General features: G+C 40.0%; 1 protein-coding gene across 4 annotated transcripts in view; it reads left to right on the forward strand.

The window, feature by feature from the left end:
* The window catches only part of DMD (dystrophin), a 2,360,554-nt gene that overhangs the window by 790,526 nt on the left and 1,553,124 nt on the right, over positions 1 to 16,904 (forward strand). For all 4 annotated transcript variants that reach the window (XM_066250305.1, XM_066250306.1, XM_066250308.1 and 1 more), the window contains exon 18: positions 7,686 to 7,809. In XM_066250305.1, the coding sequence (XP_066106402.1) occupies positions 7,686 to 7,809 (124 nt within the window). The remainder of the gene's footprint in view (positions 1 to 7,685; positions 7,810 to 16,904) is intronic.

The following is a 16,904-nucleotide window of genomic DNA, read 5'->3' on the forward strand; positions in this document are numbered from 1 at the left end:
CAAACAGATGGTTACCATGGTTTTGACTCCACAAAGCCTTCATTGTGTGCAGATAACCAATTTACTTGGCAGAGCCTCTAGCCTAGGAGCTGATTTAATTAGAATTCACTGAAGAGGTATTTTCTGATTAGGCAAAATAAAAGTCACAGTGTGAGCTGATCCCAGTTCCACATCTGAAACATTCTATTTTGTCAAATGGATGCTTCACTAACCCAAATTCGGGGTAATGTGGACTGATGCGTGCTCGCCTCTGTTATCTAGGAGGTTTAATACTCTGTCCGTCATAGAGTCAACACTTGGTATATCCATTTTGTGGCAGAAACGAAGAAGATATGTAACTGTTTTAAAAGGAAACTTACAGTTTCACATTTTTAAGAAAGATAGTTGTCAAAGTATTGGATGATTTTTTGAATGAAAATGATTTACTCTCGAACTGGATAAATAATCTTTGGGGTTTTTCTGTTTGTTTGTTTCTCGTTGAAGGATAATTACAATATGTGTGCAAACAAGATCAATGTACATCCAGGCCTGGGGGAAAACTTCCCCCACACAGGCCTGAGCAGGTCTCTCCCAGCTGCCAGGCCGGCCCCGCCCCTTCGGTCAGGTTCTAGCTTCATGGAACTCTCCGTGGAAGGGAGCAATCTTTCCTAGAGACAGTCAGACTCAGAAGGATGTGAGAGCAGAGACCAAGTGTCAAGGGTGCATTTGACAGGGACTGAGGGCTATTCACATGTCACCTTTGCGACTAAGAGACTATATGGTGTGAAACTGGGTCATACTGATTGAAAGGAACAAGGGCAAATTGGACCAAAGTGGCTGAGACCAAGAAGACACTTTCCAAAATAGAAATCTGCTAATGGATAGATGGCTCGGAGTAAGGGAAGGATGCCGCTTCACTGGGGGAGATAGAACACTTACGTTTGGCTCTGGGCTCCCTAAGAAACTTGAAGTGAGATTTATTTCTAGGAGAATTGCTTGACTAAAGCACAAAGTGGAGTACAAGGTTAAAAGGTTTGTCAAAGCCAGATGACACAGGATCATGTCAAAGTTTTTGCCTTTATCCTAAGACAAATGGAAAGTTTTTTGAGTAATTTTTAGAATGAGGGTAACATAGACAGTGCACAGAATAGATGGGAATGTTCCAGAAAGATCACCCAGAACCAGTTGAGAGGCTGTTGCAGTAGTTTGGATCGCATTTGATGGCAAGATGAATGAGGATACCGGCTGTGATGTCCATGAGAAGCAAATGGATTCAGAAGACATATCATATTTGATGGATTAACCTTTGCAATAGGTGAAATATGGGATGGAAAGGAGAGGAAGGCATCAGAGATGGTAGACAGTGATGCAATTGACAGATCTGAGGAATACTGGGGGGATGCCAGTTAGGTCAGAAGATCAAACATTGAGCCCTGACATCTTACCTAAAGAGTTTGCAGCATGCAGTTGGAGACATCTGTTAGACAAGTGGATATGCATCTGTGGAGCTCAGAAGAAATGCTTAAATTACAGATATGTATATCAGGGTCATTGATATATAGACTATAATTGAGTGTCATAATCATGAGCATGGATAAGATTGCTATATTGAGAGAGAATGATGCAGTAGACAGAAGATGGTTGAGAATGAATCAACTGGACCTTGATGAACTCCAATATATATGAAAGGGAGGAGGAGAATGAACCTACAAAAAAAAATTAACAGCAATTATGGAAACAGAAGAAAAAACCGAGAAGAACCTGACCAGATGGTGGCACAGTGGATAGAGCTTTGGACTGGGGTATAGAGGACACAGCTTCAAAACTCTGAGGTCACTGGCTTCAGCATAGGCTTATCCAGCTTGAGTGCAGGCTCACCACTTTGATTGTGGGGTTGCTGACTTTAGTGTGGGATCATAGACATGACCCCAGGGTCACTGGCTTGAGCCCAGAAGTTGCTGTCTTAAGGCTCAAGGTTGCTGGCTTGAGCAAGGGGTCGCTCACTCTGCTGTAGCCCCCCAGTCAATGCACATATGAGAAAGCAGTCATTGAACAACCAAGGAGCCACAACGAAGAATCGATGCTTCTCATCTCTCTCCCTTCCTGTCTGTCTGTCCCTATCTGTCTCTCTCTCTGCCTCTCTGTCTCTGTCAAAAACAACAACAAAAAAAACAACAACAACAGTAGATTGACATCATGAAATAAAAAGAAATGATTTTAAAACAAGGAGAGTATGGTCAACAGTATTAAATGCTGCTAGATAGAAGACAATAAAACTGTCCATTGGAGTCATTGGCATTGTTCCTTTATAAAGCAGTGTTTTTGTTAGGAAAATATTGAGTGGATTAAAGACTGCCTACGAGGTGGAAAACTGACAGTAAACTGAACAAATCTTATTTTTTTGTTTAGTTCTATTTTGTTTATTTTATTTTTTAGATTTCATGTAGAAGCAAAATCGTATGGTATTTGTCTTTGATCTGTTTCACTTAGCACAATACCCTCGAGGTCCATTCATGCTGTTGCAAATGGCAAAATTTCATTCTTTCCATGGCCGAGCAATATTCTGTTGTATATATGCACCACTTCTTTACCCATTTGCCTATCCATGGATACTTAGGTTGCTTCCATATCTTTGCTAGTTTAAATAATACTGCAACAAACATAGGGGTGAATATGTCTTTTCAAAATAATATTTTGAATTTCTTTGGATAAACACCCAGAAGTAGAATTACTGGGTCATAAGGAGTTCTAGCTTTAATTTTTGAGGAAAAAATGAAAAGAAATGCAGATCTGCATTTCCACCAACAGTGCATGAGGATTCCCTTTTCTCCACACCCTCGCCAGCACTTGTTGTTTGTTGATTTATTGATGACAGCCATTCTGACAGGTGTGAGGTGATATCACATTGTGGTTTTAATTTGCATCTCTCTGATGACTAGTGATGTTGAGCATCTTTTCATATGTCTGTTGGCCATCTGTATGTCCACTTTGGAGAGGTTGCTATTCAGGTCCTCTACCCAATTTTTTTTTTTTGTTTTTCTGAAGCTGGAAACGGGGAGAGACAGTCAGACTCCCGCATGCGCCCGACTGGGATCCACCCGGCACGCCCACCAGGGGCGGCGCTCTGCCCACCAGGGGGCGATGCTCTAACCCTCCGGGGCATTGCTCTGCCGTGACCAGAGCCACTCTAGAGCCTGGGGCAGAGGCCAAGGAGCCATCCCCAGCGCCCGGGCCATCTTTGCTCCAATGGAGCTTGGGAGGGGAAGAGAGAGACAGAGAGGAAGGAGGGGGGTGGAGAAGCAAATGGGCGCTTCTCCTATGTGCCCTGGCCGGGAATCGAACCCAGGTCCCCCGCACGCCAGGCCGACGCTCTACCACTGAGCCAACCAGCCAGGGCCTACCCATTTTTTTTAAAATTTTATTTATTCATTATAGAGAGGAGAGAGAGAGAGAGAGAGCAGGGGGGAGGAGCAGGAAGCATCAACTCCTATATGTACCTTGACCAGGCAAGCCCAGGGTTTTGAACCGGCGACCTCAGCATTTCCAGGTTGATGCTTTATCAACTGCGCCACCACAGGTCAGGCCCCTCTACACATTTTTTAATGAGGTTATTGGTGTTTTGTTTTTTGGTGTTCAGTTGTATAAGTTCCTTATATAGTTGGAATATTAACCCCTTACCAGATGTATCATTGGCACATATCTTCTCCCCTCAAGTAGATTGTCTTTTATTGTGTTGATGGTTTCTTTCAATGTACAAAAACTCTTTAGTTTGATGTAGTCCCATTTGTTTATTTTGTTGACCTTGCCCTAGGAGACATATCAAAAAAACTTTACAGTGATATCAAGTGTTTACTGCCAATGTTTTTTCCTAGGAGTTTTGTGGTTTCAGGTCTTCACTTAAGTCTGAAATCCATTTTGAGTTTACCTTTGCATATAGTGGAAGAAAGTGATACATAAACAAGACAACTCTCACAAAAACATTTGTCTTTGTAGAAGATAAGAAAATGGGTGGAAGGGAATATGGGGAGCAAGAGAAGGTTGATAAAGAAAAGGAGTCAGTAGCCTGACCAGACGGTGGTACAGTGGATAGAGCATCGAACAGGGATGCAGAGGACCCAGGTTCAAAATCCTGAGGTCGCCGGCTTGAGTGCGGGCTCATCTGGTTTGAACAAGTTCAGCAGCTTGAGCCCAAGGTCACTGGGTTGAGCCCAGGGGTTGCTGGCTTGAGCAAGAGGTCACTCGGTCTGCTGTAGCCCCCCAGTCAAGGCACATATGAGAAAGCAATCAATGAACAACTAAGGCGCTGCAATGAAGAATTGATGCTTCCTATTTCTCTCTCTTCCTGTCTCTCTATCCCTGTCTGTCCCTCTCTCTGTCTCTCTCTGTCTCTGTCACACACACACACACAAAGGAGTCAGTAAAATATGTTTAAATTAAGATATGAAGAATTAAGTTGAGAGGGAGGGGTTTAATTTATAGGAGATAAGTAACAAAAAATTGATAGACGCCTGAGAAGAAGAGATTAAAGTATAAATTGCAGGGAGAATGATTGACTTTAGGTTAAATAAAGGAAAATCCCTCAAAAGTAAGAGAAGGCAATGAGAAGGACCCATGCAGGTTAGACTGGATGTTAGAATACACAAAACGGAAGAAATTCTAGTTTGGTAACTGCACTCTTCTCTGTAAAGTAGAAAACAACCTCATCTGTTGATAGCTGGAGAGAGATGACGGGTCAGAGCTTTGAGAGTTTTTGAAAACATTTAAAGAGTTTCTTTGTACAGAGCGCATGTTGAAAAAGTTCAGTGTGTCAGGTCACTGGGTTCATTTGACGCTGTTGATCATTGCCTGGGTTTAGGTTCTCTCAGGAGTTGATTTGGAGACAAAGAATCAGGTGCAAGTTTTTTGGGGAAGTGATCCCAGGAAGCAAAGTGGGGAAGCGAGGTTAGGAATAGGAAGCAGCCAACGCAAGCTGATCCCCAAGCAGGTTATTGCTAGAGGCAGCTGTGGCGCACTTCTCCTGGGGACCTTCCGAAGCACGGTGGGCGCACATTGAAGGGCGAGGGAGCTGGGATATGTATCCACCGACTCCCAGCTCCCACTAGTGAAGAGTCACTGCTGAGGTCTAAACACCCCAGAACTCCTGTCGCACCCTATGCACTGCCAAGGGAATGGCCAGAGGCAGAGTGACAAGGATTTTTATGTTATACCAAGGAAAACCAGAGATTCCTTTCTCAAGACTTTTTGATGGGAGAAAAAAAAATGTGCTCGATTTGGTAGACAGGTAAATAGCCATAGTCAGACTTCATTTGATGAGTTAACATAAATGAGATGGGAAGAGACATTATTAAATGAGTGCAGCAGGACTCTACAGCCATACGTCGTCTTATTGAGCCTCGCTTTATTACACTTCACAGATGTTGTGTTATTTTACAAATTGAAGGCAGGACCTTCCTCCAGCAAAATGATTATGATTCCTTTATTGTGATACCCGTTTTACTGTGGTGGTCTGGAACTGAACTCACAACATATCTGAAGTACACCTGTATGTTAAAATCAACATTACGAGTGAAGAAATAGGAAACCCAATAATTAAACTTACAGGAAAGCAAGATGTACAAAAGATAGCAGTTGATACGTATGACAAAATAAAAATTCATAAATATTTGCAGTCCATATGCAAATGAAAGTGTTGACATTTAATGCCACGGGATCTGGGGTATGCCTTTATTCAGTAAATATTTATTAATATGAACCCGGCCTTTGTTGAGGTGAAGTTTATGATAATGAATAAGATGAATTAAGACCCTTCCCCCTGGTTCTAATGGTCTGAGGTCAATTAATTTCTCTCTGCCTTCATCTCCATATATGAATAGAGAGATTGATAATACCTTACTTACCACAGGCTTCTGTAGGAATGCAAAAAGAGAATACTTTATTGGAAACGTTTCATGTTCTATGAAGCTCTGTATCAGTTTAATTTTAAACTAACAGCCTGCAACTAATATGAAACATTTTAACAGGTTTGTATTATCAAAAGCCCTGCAGTTTGAGTTCAGAATTCGGAAAACCAGTTTATAACTTTGTGATAGTGGAGAACTGGCTTGATGATAATTTATGTGAACAATTCTTAGAAGTTTTAACTCAATTTAACTGCAATGTGTGTTGAAAGTCCAATATGGAAGTCAAAAACATTGATTTAAGTCACAGAATAGTACATCAGTGAAAATATTGTAAACCGAGAAGATAATTGTACATTCTTCCCCAATTAAACTAAATACTACTGATATAATCCCTTTAGTAGTCAGATTTTAAGGAAAGGAAGATACTGAGTAACTATGGATTATCTATTGATGTAACTAAGAATAGAGGAAGCCCAGTGGCTTATACCTTCTAGTTGATTTAAAGAAACGACCCTCAACTTGAGGGTTATATCAGAAAGGGAGGTATATAGAATGGTAATTAAAGTACATTATCAGTGTCTAAACCTTGTATTGGTATTTTTGTTCTATTCTGCACATTTTCTGTGAAAATTAAATGTCATTTATTTTTCTGGAGACTTATTTGTTTGCCTTTTTTTTAAAAAAATAAATGATTGGATTAGATGGTCTCTAAATTCACTTTTCACAGATTCTTTCCAGATGCTGGTAAAACTAGAAGCTCTTTCTTGAGAAACACACTCACACATTCACAGCTGTGCCTGGAATTTCAAATGATTCATAGACACCCTCCAGCCTTGCGACCCTTCCCTGACTCCCCTACAATCTCTGCTTTAACTAGACCTGAGCCATTTGATGAGAGTCAATATTTATTCCTGTCAGCTCCGTAGAGCTCTGCAGTAAAAGATAGACTATCAGGGTAGATAATCAAATACCTATGGCAGCATGACAACCCACCCCCAAATTTAATGTCTTAAGTTATTTATCATATCTCACAATTGTGCAATGTGGGCAGGGCTCTTTGGGTGGTCCCGTAGCTCTAAAGGTGTCTGTTGTAGCACTCATTTGGTTATATTTAGCTGGTACTTGGAATGGTTCATAGGTCAAAGAAGGCTTTATTAACATGCCTGGTCCCTTTTGCTCTTTCACATGGTCTCTCCACCTGGCTAGACTGAACTTCCTTAAAGGATTGTCGGAATTCTTACGTAACAGTTGCATTCCCCTGTTGTGTGCTCTCAAAGGACAAGATCCAAGGTGCAAGTGCTTGCAAAGCTCTTTCTTGTGTTACACTTACTAATATCCCATTTGCCGTAGTAAGTCCCGTGGCCAAATCCAGAGTCAGGAAGGTTGGAGACTATACAAGAGCATGAACAGCAGAGGTATGGTTCAATGGGGGCCACCGAAGGGAATGCTTTGTTTGCTCTAAATGCTTTCCAAAAAGAAGGAGGTTTATTTTGGGAAATAATTTCTCTACCAGTGCAAACATTCAAGCAGAGGCTGAGTAATGGCTTATAGGGGATTCAGTCAAGGTGATGGCTACATTGAGATGAATAAAATGACTTCCGTGATCATATGACACTATGTCAAAGCTGACTGCACATTTTGAGTCTTCCTGACTTGGGAAATATTAGTGCCATTAACAGTAACTTACTTGGGCATCAAGCAGGAGTCTCAGATAGCTGTAGAATGTTAAATGTGGATATATTACCTTTTTTTCATCTAGAAGAAAGATAATCAAGAAATAATGATCCTTATATTTTCCTGTCTTAGGTTGGATGTTGACATGACTGAACTTCATAGTTGGATTACTCGTTCAGAAGCTGTGTTGCAGAGTCCTGAATTTGCCATCTATCGGAAGGAGGGCAACTTCTCAGACCTTAAAGAAAAAGTCAATGTAGGTTATGCATTAATTTTCATGTATTTTTCCTAAGTTTTGTTGCTTTTAAATTCTATGCTTTGTACTCTCTGGTTCTATACTGCTCACAAAAATTAGGGGATATTTCAAAATGAATATGAAGTGATAGAATATCCCTTTGTTTTTGTGAGCAGTGTATTAGAGTTGAAAAGATTAAAGCAATATATCATGCTTTTAAATATATCTTTAAAATGTATTTTGGTTATCAGGCAGAACCAAGGTTTAGCCCTGGTTTTGCTGTGAATGACCAGGAATGCTTTTCATAAACCTTCTTTAAGTTTTATATTGTTTAGCTTTAAATTAACCATTTTAGGACATGAAATTTTTACTTATGTCCGTTCGTGTATTTTTCCATCACCTCAAGGCTGGGACTTGCAAAATAAAACAGAATAGATCCTTAGAAATAATATGCTTAGGATTTAGTTGTTATGATTTCACTGCCATCAAAAAGTTATTCTTTATAGTTATTAATACTTTTTATAAATTGTAACAGTTTAGTATTCTCTAGCTGTTTATGTATAACATTGCTATAACTAGAAAAAGTCCAGGATTTTTCAGTATATATTTATGATAAGGGGTGGTTTGCAAGTTTCTTCTTTTAAGATTTTCTTTGTTGATTTTAGAGAGAGGAGAGAGAGCGAAGTGGGGAAGAGCGGAAAGCTTCAACTCATAGTGTAGTTGCTTCTCATATGTGTCTTGACTGGGCAAGCGTGCGGTTTCAAACGTGACTGCAGCATTCCGTGTTGACGCTTGATCCACTGCACCACCACAGGCCAGGCGGGACTGTTTGGAAGTTTTTATTCCCTACTGAGACATTATAGTTTTGTCCTTCACCATAGGGGTTTTTATTAATTTAATAAAAGCTACTTCATCTTTAAGAACATTATCAGGGCTATGAGTTTTCAACTTTTGATACTTATAAAGCATCATTTTTATCGTACTTCACTTTATTGCACTTCACAGATACTCTTCTTTTCACAAATTGAAGAAGGTAAGACTGTCCTCTACCAGCAGAAAGATTAGGACTCCGTTTACCTGTAGCTCCCTTTATCGTGGAAGTGTGCGAGCAAACCCGCGTATCTCTGAGGCACGCCGGTGCTCTGTAAGAGAATCTCTAACAGACACCGGCACCACTCTGCACTGGGCAGGCTAAAGAAACAAATACTGTAAATGCCAAGCAGGCTGAGCTAGAGGAAGGTCGGCTTCAGGAATTACAAAATCTATTCCATTTTTACAAATACAACACTACCTCAGAAGCAAGTTAATACTTGCTGTGGGGTTAGAACTTTTGGAGAACCAAAAAAGAGAGCTTCCGGGAAGAATAATCAAATTTTTAGGCTGCTTGAGGACAAGAGATGATTTCATCAACATTTCTCAAAGTTCGTTATTTATAAATTAGAAATTTATTTTGAATTTATTATTAGCCTTATACAATAGTCTGTGATCAACATAATAATACTGTTATAAATAGTTTCAAAAAATAAGAACTATGATTACATTGTTAATATTTTATATAGTTTGAAAATTAAACTGAAGAATAATGTGTACTAGATAGTAGAAAAGTAGCAAAATGTCTTACTTCATCAAAGTATACTTATTTGAAGGTATATCTTTTTTTTAGGATCTTTTAGAGAAATTCTATGCCTTGAAGATTACTTAGTGAACATGCCCTCTAAATACTTTGTGAGGTTTATGTGACATATTTGACAACTGACAGTATAATGCTCTTGGGGCAGACATTTTGTTAGCTAGTTAAAAAAAAAATTCCCATAGATTTAAGAGGAAGAGGGAACCTGACCAGGTGGTGGTGCAGCGGATAGAGCATTGATCTGGGACGCTGAGGACCCAGGTTCGAAACCCTGAGGTCATCAGCTTGAGTTGTGGGCTCATCCAGCTTGAGCAAGGGTTTGCCAGTTGGGTGCAGGATCATAGACATGACCTCCTGGCCGCTGGCTTGAACCCAAGGTCGCTGGCTTGAGCAAGGGGCCTTTCACTCAGCTAGAACCCCCCAATCAAGGCACATATGAGAAGCAATTAGTGAACAACTAAAATGCTGCAACTATGAGATGATGCTTTTCATCTCTCTCCCTTCCTGTCTGTCCCTCTCTTCCTGTCACAAAAAAAAAAAAAAAAAAAGGAAGGAAAGGAAGAGAGGGAATGAAAGATAGAGGCATCAGCTCTCTTTGTTCAATTTAGTTTTGCACTCATTGGTTTAGTCTCCTGTGTACTATGACCGGGGATTGAACCTGTGACCTCAGCGTGCTGAGATGACATTCTAACTCCTGAGTCCCCTAGCCAGGGCCTATTAGCTAATTTTTTAATTGATCTGCTTAACTGTCTATCATCTTATTTCTGCATCTGAAAACAGTTTTGATCAAGTAGGAAAATTGAGTCCCAGCATCTAAGGAATACAGAAATAAAAATTTCCTGTTATTGTATGGTTGTCTAGAAGTAATTTGCATTTAATCAATAGTGTCAGCAATGACAGACAAAAAGTGCAAAGAAAAAGTGTACAATATTGTATGAGTGGTTTTCTAATGCCTCGTGAGTCACCTTTATCAACTTCTACTCTCTCGTTTTTTGAAATAACATCATTCTTAATTGCCCACTAAAACAGGACATAAAATGATTTACTTCGACATTTCCTTCAGGCTAAATATAATGTATATGTATTAAAAATCCTTGAGAGAAATACATAACGATGATGGATGTACAGTTTTGGTGTACATTAATTTTCTTACCTCTTCACCTGTCAGTTTATGTAGGTTATTTTGAACACCTGGGAGGCTGCTTTATGAACTTGAGTGCTATTAATTCATTTTTAGGCACCCATTAAAAATAGCTAAATTGTACTTTCTTTTCTGTTTACTTTATGCCTTCACTTTCAAATGCTTTCAGCCAATTAGTGTGTCCTAGGACATTATCAGTTCAATTTTATATACTTTTAAACCTAACATAATGTGTTCTTCTCCATTAAGCATGTGCTCTATACATATAATTAACATCATGCACTGACTTAAAAGTTGAATTCTAGGGGACATTTCTACTCAAACTGTGGCCCCTAGATAGCCAATATTGGCATAATCTGTGAGTTTGTTGGGAATTTGGGATTTCAGACTTAATGAATCAGAATTTACATTTAAACAGGATCCACAGGTCATTTGCAAACGCGTAATGATTTGAGAATCAGACAAGCACAGTCGGGACTTGGTCCCCCTTATTTAGAAGCACCTTCACTCATTCTGTTAATATCCCCACAGTTCAGACTGTCTAGCTCAGGGGTCTCAAACTCAACTCAGCATGTGGGCCACAGAGCAAGGTCACAGCCGTTCGGCGGGCTGCACTAGGTCTACAAAAGGCAACTGTTACGCAACACTTTTCTCACTGCAGTTGAAAACAAAAAAAAAATCAGTACAACAAGCACAATCGTACATGCAGTTTACTCAGTGTCACAAAACGACCAGAAACTGTCGTTCACATCACAACTGCTGTTACCTAAGCTAATATCTAGCTAGGATGCTAGAGAAATGAAAAATACAAGTAGGCCCCTAGGCTTACTTAATTTTATCCAAAATATTTTGAACTTCATGGATTAGTCTGCGGGCTGCACAAAATTGTTCGGCGGGCCGCATGCAGCCCGCGGGCCGTGAGTTTGAGACCCCTGGACTCTAGCTGATGAACAGGTCTAGCTACTCAACTTCTTGAATTGAGCACATAGCAATAATGTAAGTTAGTAGTTCAAACACAAAACGAGCTTGCTGACCACAAGGTGATACGATAAGGTGTCTGAGTAGATAGGACCTGTACAATGTGCTCTTGAGAAACTTCCTACCAGCTGTTGAGGCCGACAGGCCTTGGGGTCTTTCTGGGACCTCTGCTTATTGGCGCCCATGCCAGATTCACTTTTCACCTATCCTTTAGCCAGGTTCTGGTGGAATCTGCAAGCCAATTCATTCAACTTTATCTTCTCCCTCTTAGCTATCTGTCCAACCCTGTGTCTTCATCTCTGTGCTCTCTCTTCTCACTCTTTTTCTCTGCCTAGTTTGCCTTACTTCCCAGGGCCAGTTCCAGAGAGTACCACTCTCTACCGAAGAAAATCTGTTCCTTTGTGTTTCATGCCTGGGGGCCATCTCTCACTCAGTGTCACAGTCTTGGCCACCCACGTTGTGCCTTTATCCTTACCCATCTCAGCCAGGTGGCCTGTCCCACTGTCTTCAGAGCTTCCGTTTCCCACTTATCCTCAGTCTAGCTTCCCACTTGCTCAGCTATGCTCTGGATGGTTCACTAGCAGGCGTCATTTCATTTCTGAAATAGCACACGTTAACGGCCATCACTACTTCTCCGTGATTTCCCTGCCTCCCTAGGAAATTTTATCCTCAATTTCTCTCCACAATTATTTTGACTTTTTTATGGTTCTCCTAAGCATTTCCCCACCATGTACAGTTGATGACTTTCCCTCTTGATTTGATTAAAATAATACCTCACAGATTAGTTATGTTTGTGCTCATATAGTCCCCCTGTTCCCTTCTGCCTTCATGGAACAGACTGTGCTTTGGTTAGGCATGGCTAGTGTGTGTGTGTGTGTGTGTGTGTGTGTGTGTGTGTGTGTGTGTTCTTCATGTCTTCACTGTCTGTAGCCCCACTCAGTTATATCTTCAATCTGTCTGTGTTTGGGGTCTTTATCATCAGCCTTTAATCGGTCTGTTTTTCCATCCTTGAGAAAATTCTCCTCCCCTATGACACATATGAATACTTTTGTGCCTCATTTTGCTCCACTTTTCTGTGAACCTCTTTATCTTTTATGAAATTCTTTCTTCCCTTGGTTTGTGGGATGCCACTATCTGCTGGTTACCTTTTTTTATTATTTGTTTTATGTATTTTTTTTTACATTTTTGGCCAGTTGTTCCGTCTCTGTAGTTCTTCCTTTTTTTTCTTCTTCTCTGGATTATTCTCATTCCTTCCCATTCAAACACAGTCCATTTTTTGATGACCCACAAATATGTACCTTTAGCTCGTGTGTGTCCCTTAAATTTCAGGTTAATATATCTAATTGCTTATTGCACACCTTTAATTGAATGTCTGCCTGAAAACTTAAACCTCATTATCTCCCTAACTCTCATTTAATCCTTCTCTTTCCTTTCCCTCTTCCAACAGCCCAATCCAGAAACCTGATAGCTACGCTAGGTCACGTATATTTTTCACTACCATTCACAAATCCACCCTTTGAAAAGTTCAATTAATCTTGCTCCTTTACCAGCTCTTGAAACTGTCTAATTCTCTCTCTTCCCATCACCACAACCCTCATTAAAAATTACATGGTGGATCACTTCTCTTTAAAATGATAATCCCTAGCAGGTATTCCCTGCTACTAATACATTTTTTAGACATTTTCAGATCACTTCTGCCAAAGTGAACTTATTGAAAGAAAAGTATTATCCTGCTATGCCTCTGTTATATGCACTTGAGAAAAGAAAAAGGAGCGCTAATACCCGGGAGCTAGCTTGGCACTTCAGTTAGGCCTGCGAGTTACTGGATGCTGCACTAGAGCTTACAGCTGGTCTGTGATGCTCTGTTGTTGGATATGAGCTACAGCTTACAATGCCAACATCAGACAAGGCCACTTCATGATCCTGACAGATCCAGAGGAAAACATGTCCGCTTTGTGACTGTATCTCAATACTGCAAAAATAATAGCACTGTCCAAACTACCCAAAGGGACAAAATATCTCCAGCTTTCACTAAAATGGCCGATTATGCTTCCTTGCTAATCATAGCTTTATTCTCTCTACAGTCTCCATGCCATCTAGATAAAAAAAAAAAATTAAAGATATCCAATCATAGCATTACCCTCACTTCCCTACATCATCCAATGAAAGGCACAGCCCTGCTTTCTGGACCACAGCATCACCTTCACAACCCCAATGTCTATAAACTCTTTTTCTGTTCTCTTAGAGACATACCCTCTTAGTTTCCTGTTTCCTAGCATCTCTCTCATTGCAACAAGTAAATCACCTAACTTTGTTGATCTGCAGGCCTGTTCCTGGTGGCCTGTGGCTGGAAGGCTCTGACGAAGTCATTGTCTCATGTTGCCTTCATAACAACTACCATGATTAAGTCCCGTTTTCTTATCCAAACTAATATCCGGCTATTGTTATATTGCTTAGATTCTTGGTTTCTGAAAATTAGGGGCCGGGGTTTAATTTCTTTTCTATTTATTTCCCTTCCCTTCCCTTCCCTTCCCTTCCCTTCCCTTCCCTTCCCTCCCCTTCTTTCCTTTCCTTTCCTTTCCTTTCCTTTCCTTTCTTTTCCTTTCCTTTTTTCTTTTCTTTCTTTTTCTTAAGTTTAGTTGGGTTTTAGTATTGCAATGCCTAATTAATATAGTGCCTGGTACTTAACACAGTTAACGTTTGACTCTATAAAGAAGTGATTGTGTTTCAGTTCTGCAGGCTCCTTTTAAGTCAAGGTCTGCTATGAGGAATTTAACAACTTCTAAATAAACATTCGAGTGAATAAATTACTTTTTCTGTCAAAGGGCAAAATTCCATTATAGAATGTTAAATGAATAGAAAACTAATTGCTTCTAAATTCAGGGTAGGACTCTAGGGAATCTGGAACTTACTTTTCTATTAATTAGAGAAGATCTCATGAAAAGAAGAGGCTTTTAAGAGATGCTGATAAAGAAGGAGAAAGAGAGGTTATAGAGTGTTTTTAATCAACTTATTAAAGAATTAGGAAACGTCTCTTTTCTGTATACTTTACTTGAAAGTTAATTATTTTTTTTCTTTATATTATTATGCAACTCAATTGCCTTTTATTTTTCACTTGAAGGTACACAATGTAGAATTAATAATTTCCTGATGATCTCTAAGGATTTTCATGAGCCCAGAATGCATTTTTTTTTTTTGTATTTTTTCGAAGTTGGAAACCGGGAGGCAGTCGGACAGACTCCCACATGCGCCCGACCGGGATCCACCCGGCACGCCCACCAGGGGACGACGCTCTGCCCATCTTGGGGCATCACTCTGCCGCAATCAGAGCCATTCCAGTGCCTGAGGCAGAGGCCACAGAGCCATCCTCAGCGCCCGGGCAAACCCTGCTCCAATGGAGCCCTGGCTGCAGGAGGGGAAGAGAGAGACAGAGAGGAAGGAGAGGGGGAGGGGTGGAGAAGCAGATGGGCGCTTCTCCTGTGTGCCCTGGCCGGGAATCAAACCCAGGACTCCTGCACGCCAGGCCAACACTCTACCACTGAGCCAACTGGCCAGGGCCAGCCCAGAATGCATTTTAAAATTAACAATACATTCCTCATGGAGTGGTTCATTGGTGCCTTTATTTAGCTGCTCTATTTTTTACTTGAAATTATATGTAGTACATAATTTACAATCTGAGCAGTGTCTTCTAAACATATGATGTTATATTGAATATATATTGAGTAAAGTGTTGAATATTCTCCGCGTTGATAAACATAATTTCAAAATGTGTTCTATTATGAAATAGATATACTTTTAGAGTAAAAATATTATATGTGTGTATGTAGAGCCACATATGCATATGCAATAAAACAGATCTATAGGCAAATGTAGACAGGAAAGCTGGGTGAGTTTTCTGAACACAAGGATCAGAAAAATATAATACTATCTAGGGCAGAGATGTCTGCATGATGAAGGCAATTTCAAAGAGGTATTTTTAGTTATTGGTACTTAGTGCTGTAAGAAGTGTTGTATCTTGGCAAGAAAAAAATTGGTACCTTTCATGAATGAACTTTCTGTATAAGAGATAGGACTGAAACCCGAATGTAGATGTTTAAATTAACATTGAAGGTGAACTGTACAGAAGAAAAGGGATGTCCTGGTTGAAGAGCATTCAGATGACACCCTTGAACGTGAAAACAAAGGGAAGAGTTAATATACATAAATGTAAATGGCCTGACCAGGCAGTGGCACACTGGATAGAGTGTCAGACTGGGACGCAGAGGATCTAGGTTTGGCTCATCTGGCTTGAGTGGCGGCTCACCAGCTTGAGCACGGGGTTTGCTGACTTGAGCATGGGATCATAGACATGATACCATGGTTGCTGGCTTCAGCCCAAAGTTTCCTGACTTGAAGCCCAAGGTTGCTGACTTCAGCAAGGGGTCATTCGCTCTACTGTACAACCCTCCCCATTCAAGGCACACATGAGAAAGTAATCAATGAACAACTAAGGAGTTGCAATGAAGAATTGGTGCTTCTCATCTCTCTCCCTTCCTGTCTGTCCTTATCTGTCCCTCTCTCTGACTCTGTCTCCGTCAAAAAAATGTAAATGGCGAGAGAGATTGAGAGATTACATGAATGTAAAATAAATAGGAATCAGAGCCATGGAAGAAGGACAGTGAAGATGCTTAAATACATATTTGAAAGATACCTCAGAAAAAAATAAACATTAAATTTCTGAGACCAATAAAATGTTATACGCTAGTGATAACGAAGCATTCTGATATGTAAGCATAGCCAAAGATTTTGCACAATCTGAAAATGCAGGACCGACTTCATTAATGTGCTTTAAAATATAATATTTTCTACTAGCCAAGTGGGAATATTTGTTTATCTACTAATTGAGTCAAAGGAATGCTGGTTAGTACCATGGCCAAGGATCATTCCTATGTCTTTGGTTCAGGATAGTTTATACTCTCTCTAATTTGTTCACTATTATTTTTTTCATTTTTCTATAATGTCATTTTCTCCACTTTCTTTTCTCTTCTACCAAGGTAAGATTTTATTAAGGTTGACTTAATGAATTTTATATGGTACTATTTGTTTTCTATTTGGGTAATTGTTATTACTGCTATCAACACGTTATAAAAGTCCTGTTTGATGTGCTCAACTCCTAAATGACGGTGTAGTTTTTAGAAGACTGTTATTTAATCCATCTTTACAGAGCTTGCAGGCCCCAACCTCATGGGCTGCTTCTGTGAGCACTGTATATATAGCTACCAGGATTTTTCATGCATTACAGCTTTGTAAAGCATTTTAACTGTGGGTGGAAGAGAATATAATGGTGCATATGGAGGCATTATGCTATAATAGATCTCACCTTACTGT

Source organism: Saccopteryx bilineata, chromosome X (assembly GCF_036850765.1).
Source record: "Saccopteryx bilineata isolate mSacBil1 chromosome X, mSacBil1_pri_phased_curated, whole genome shotgun sequence".
In the NCBI taxonomy this organism is placed as follows: Eukaryota; Metazoa; Chordata; class Mammalia; order Chiroptera; family Emballonuridae; genus Saccopteryx; species Saccopteryx bilineata.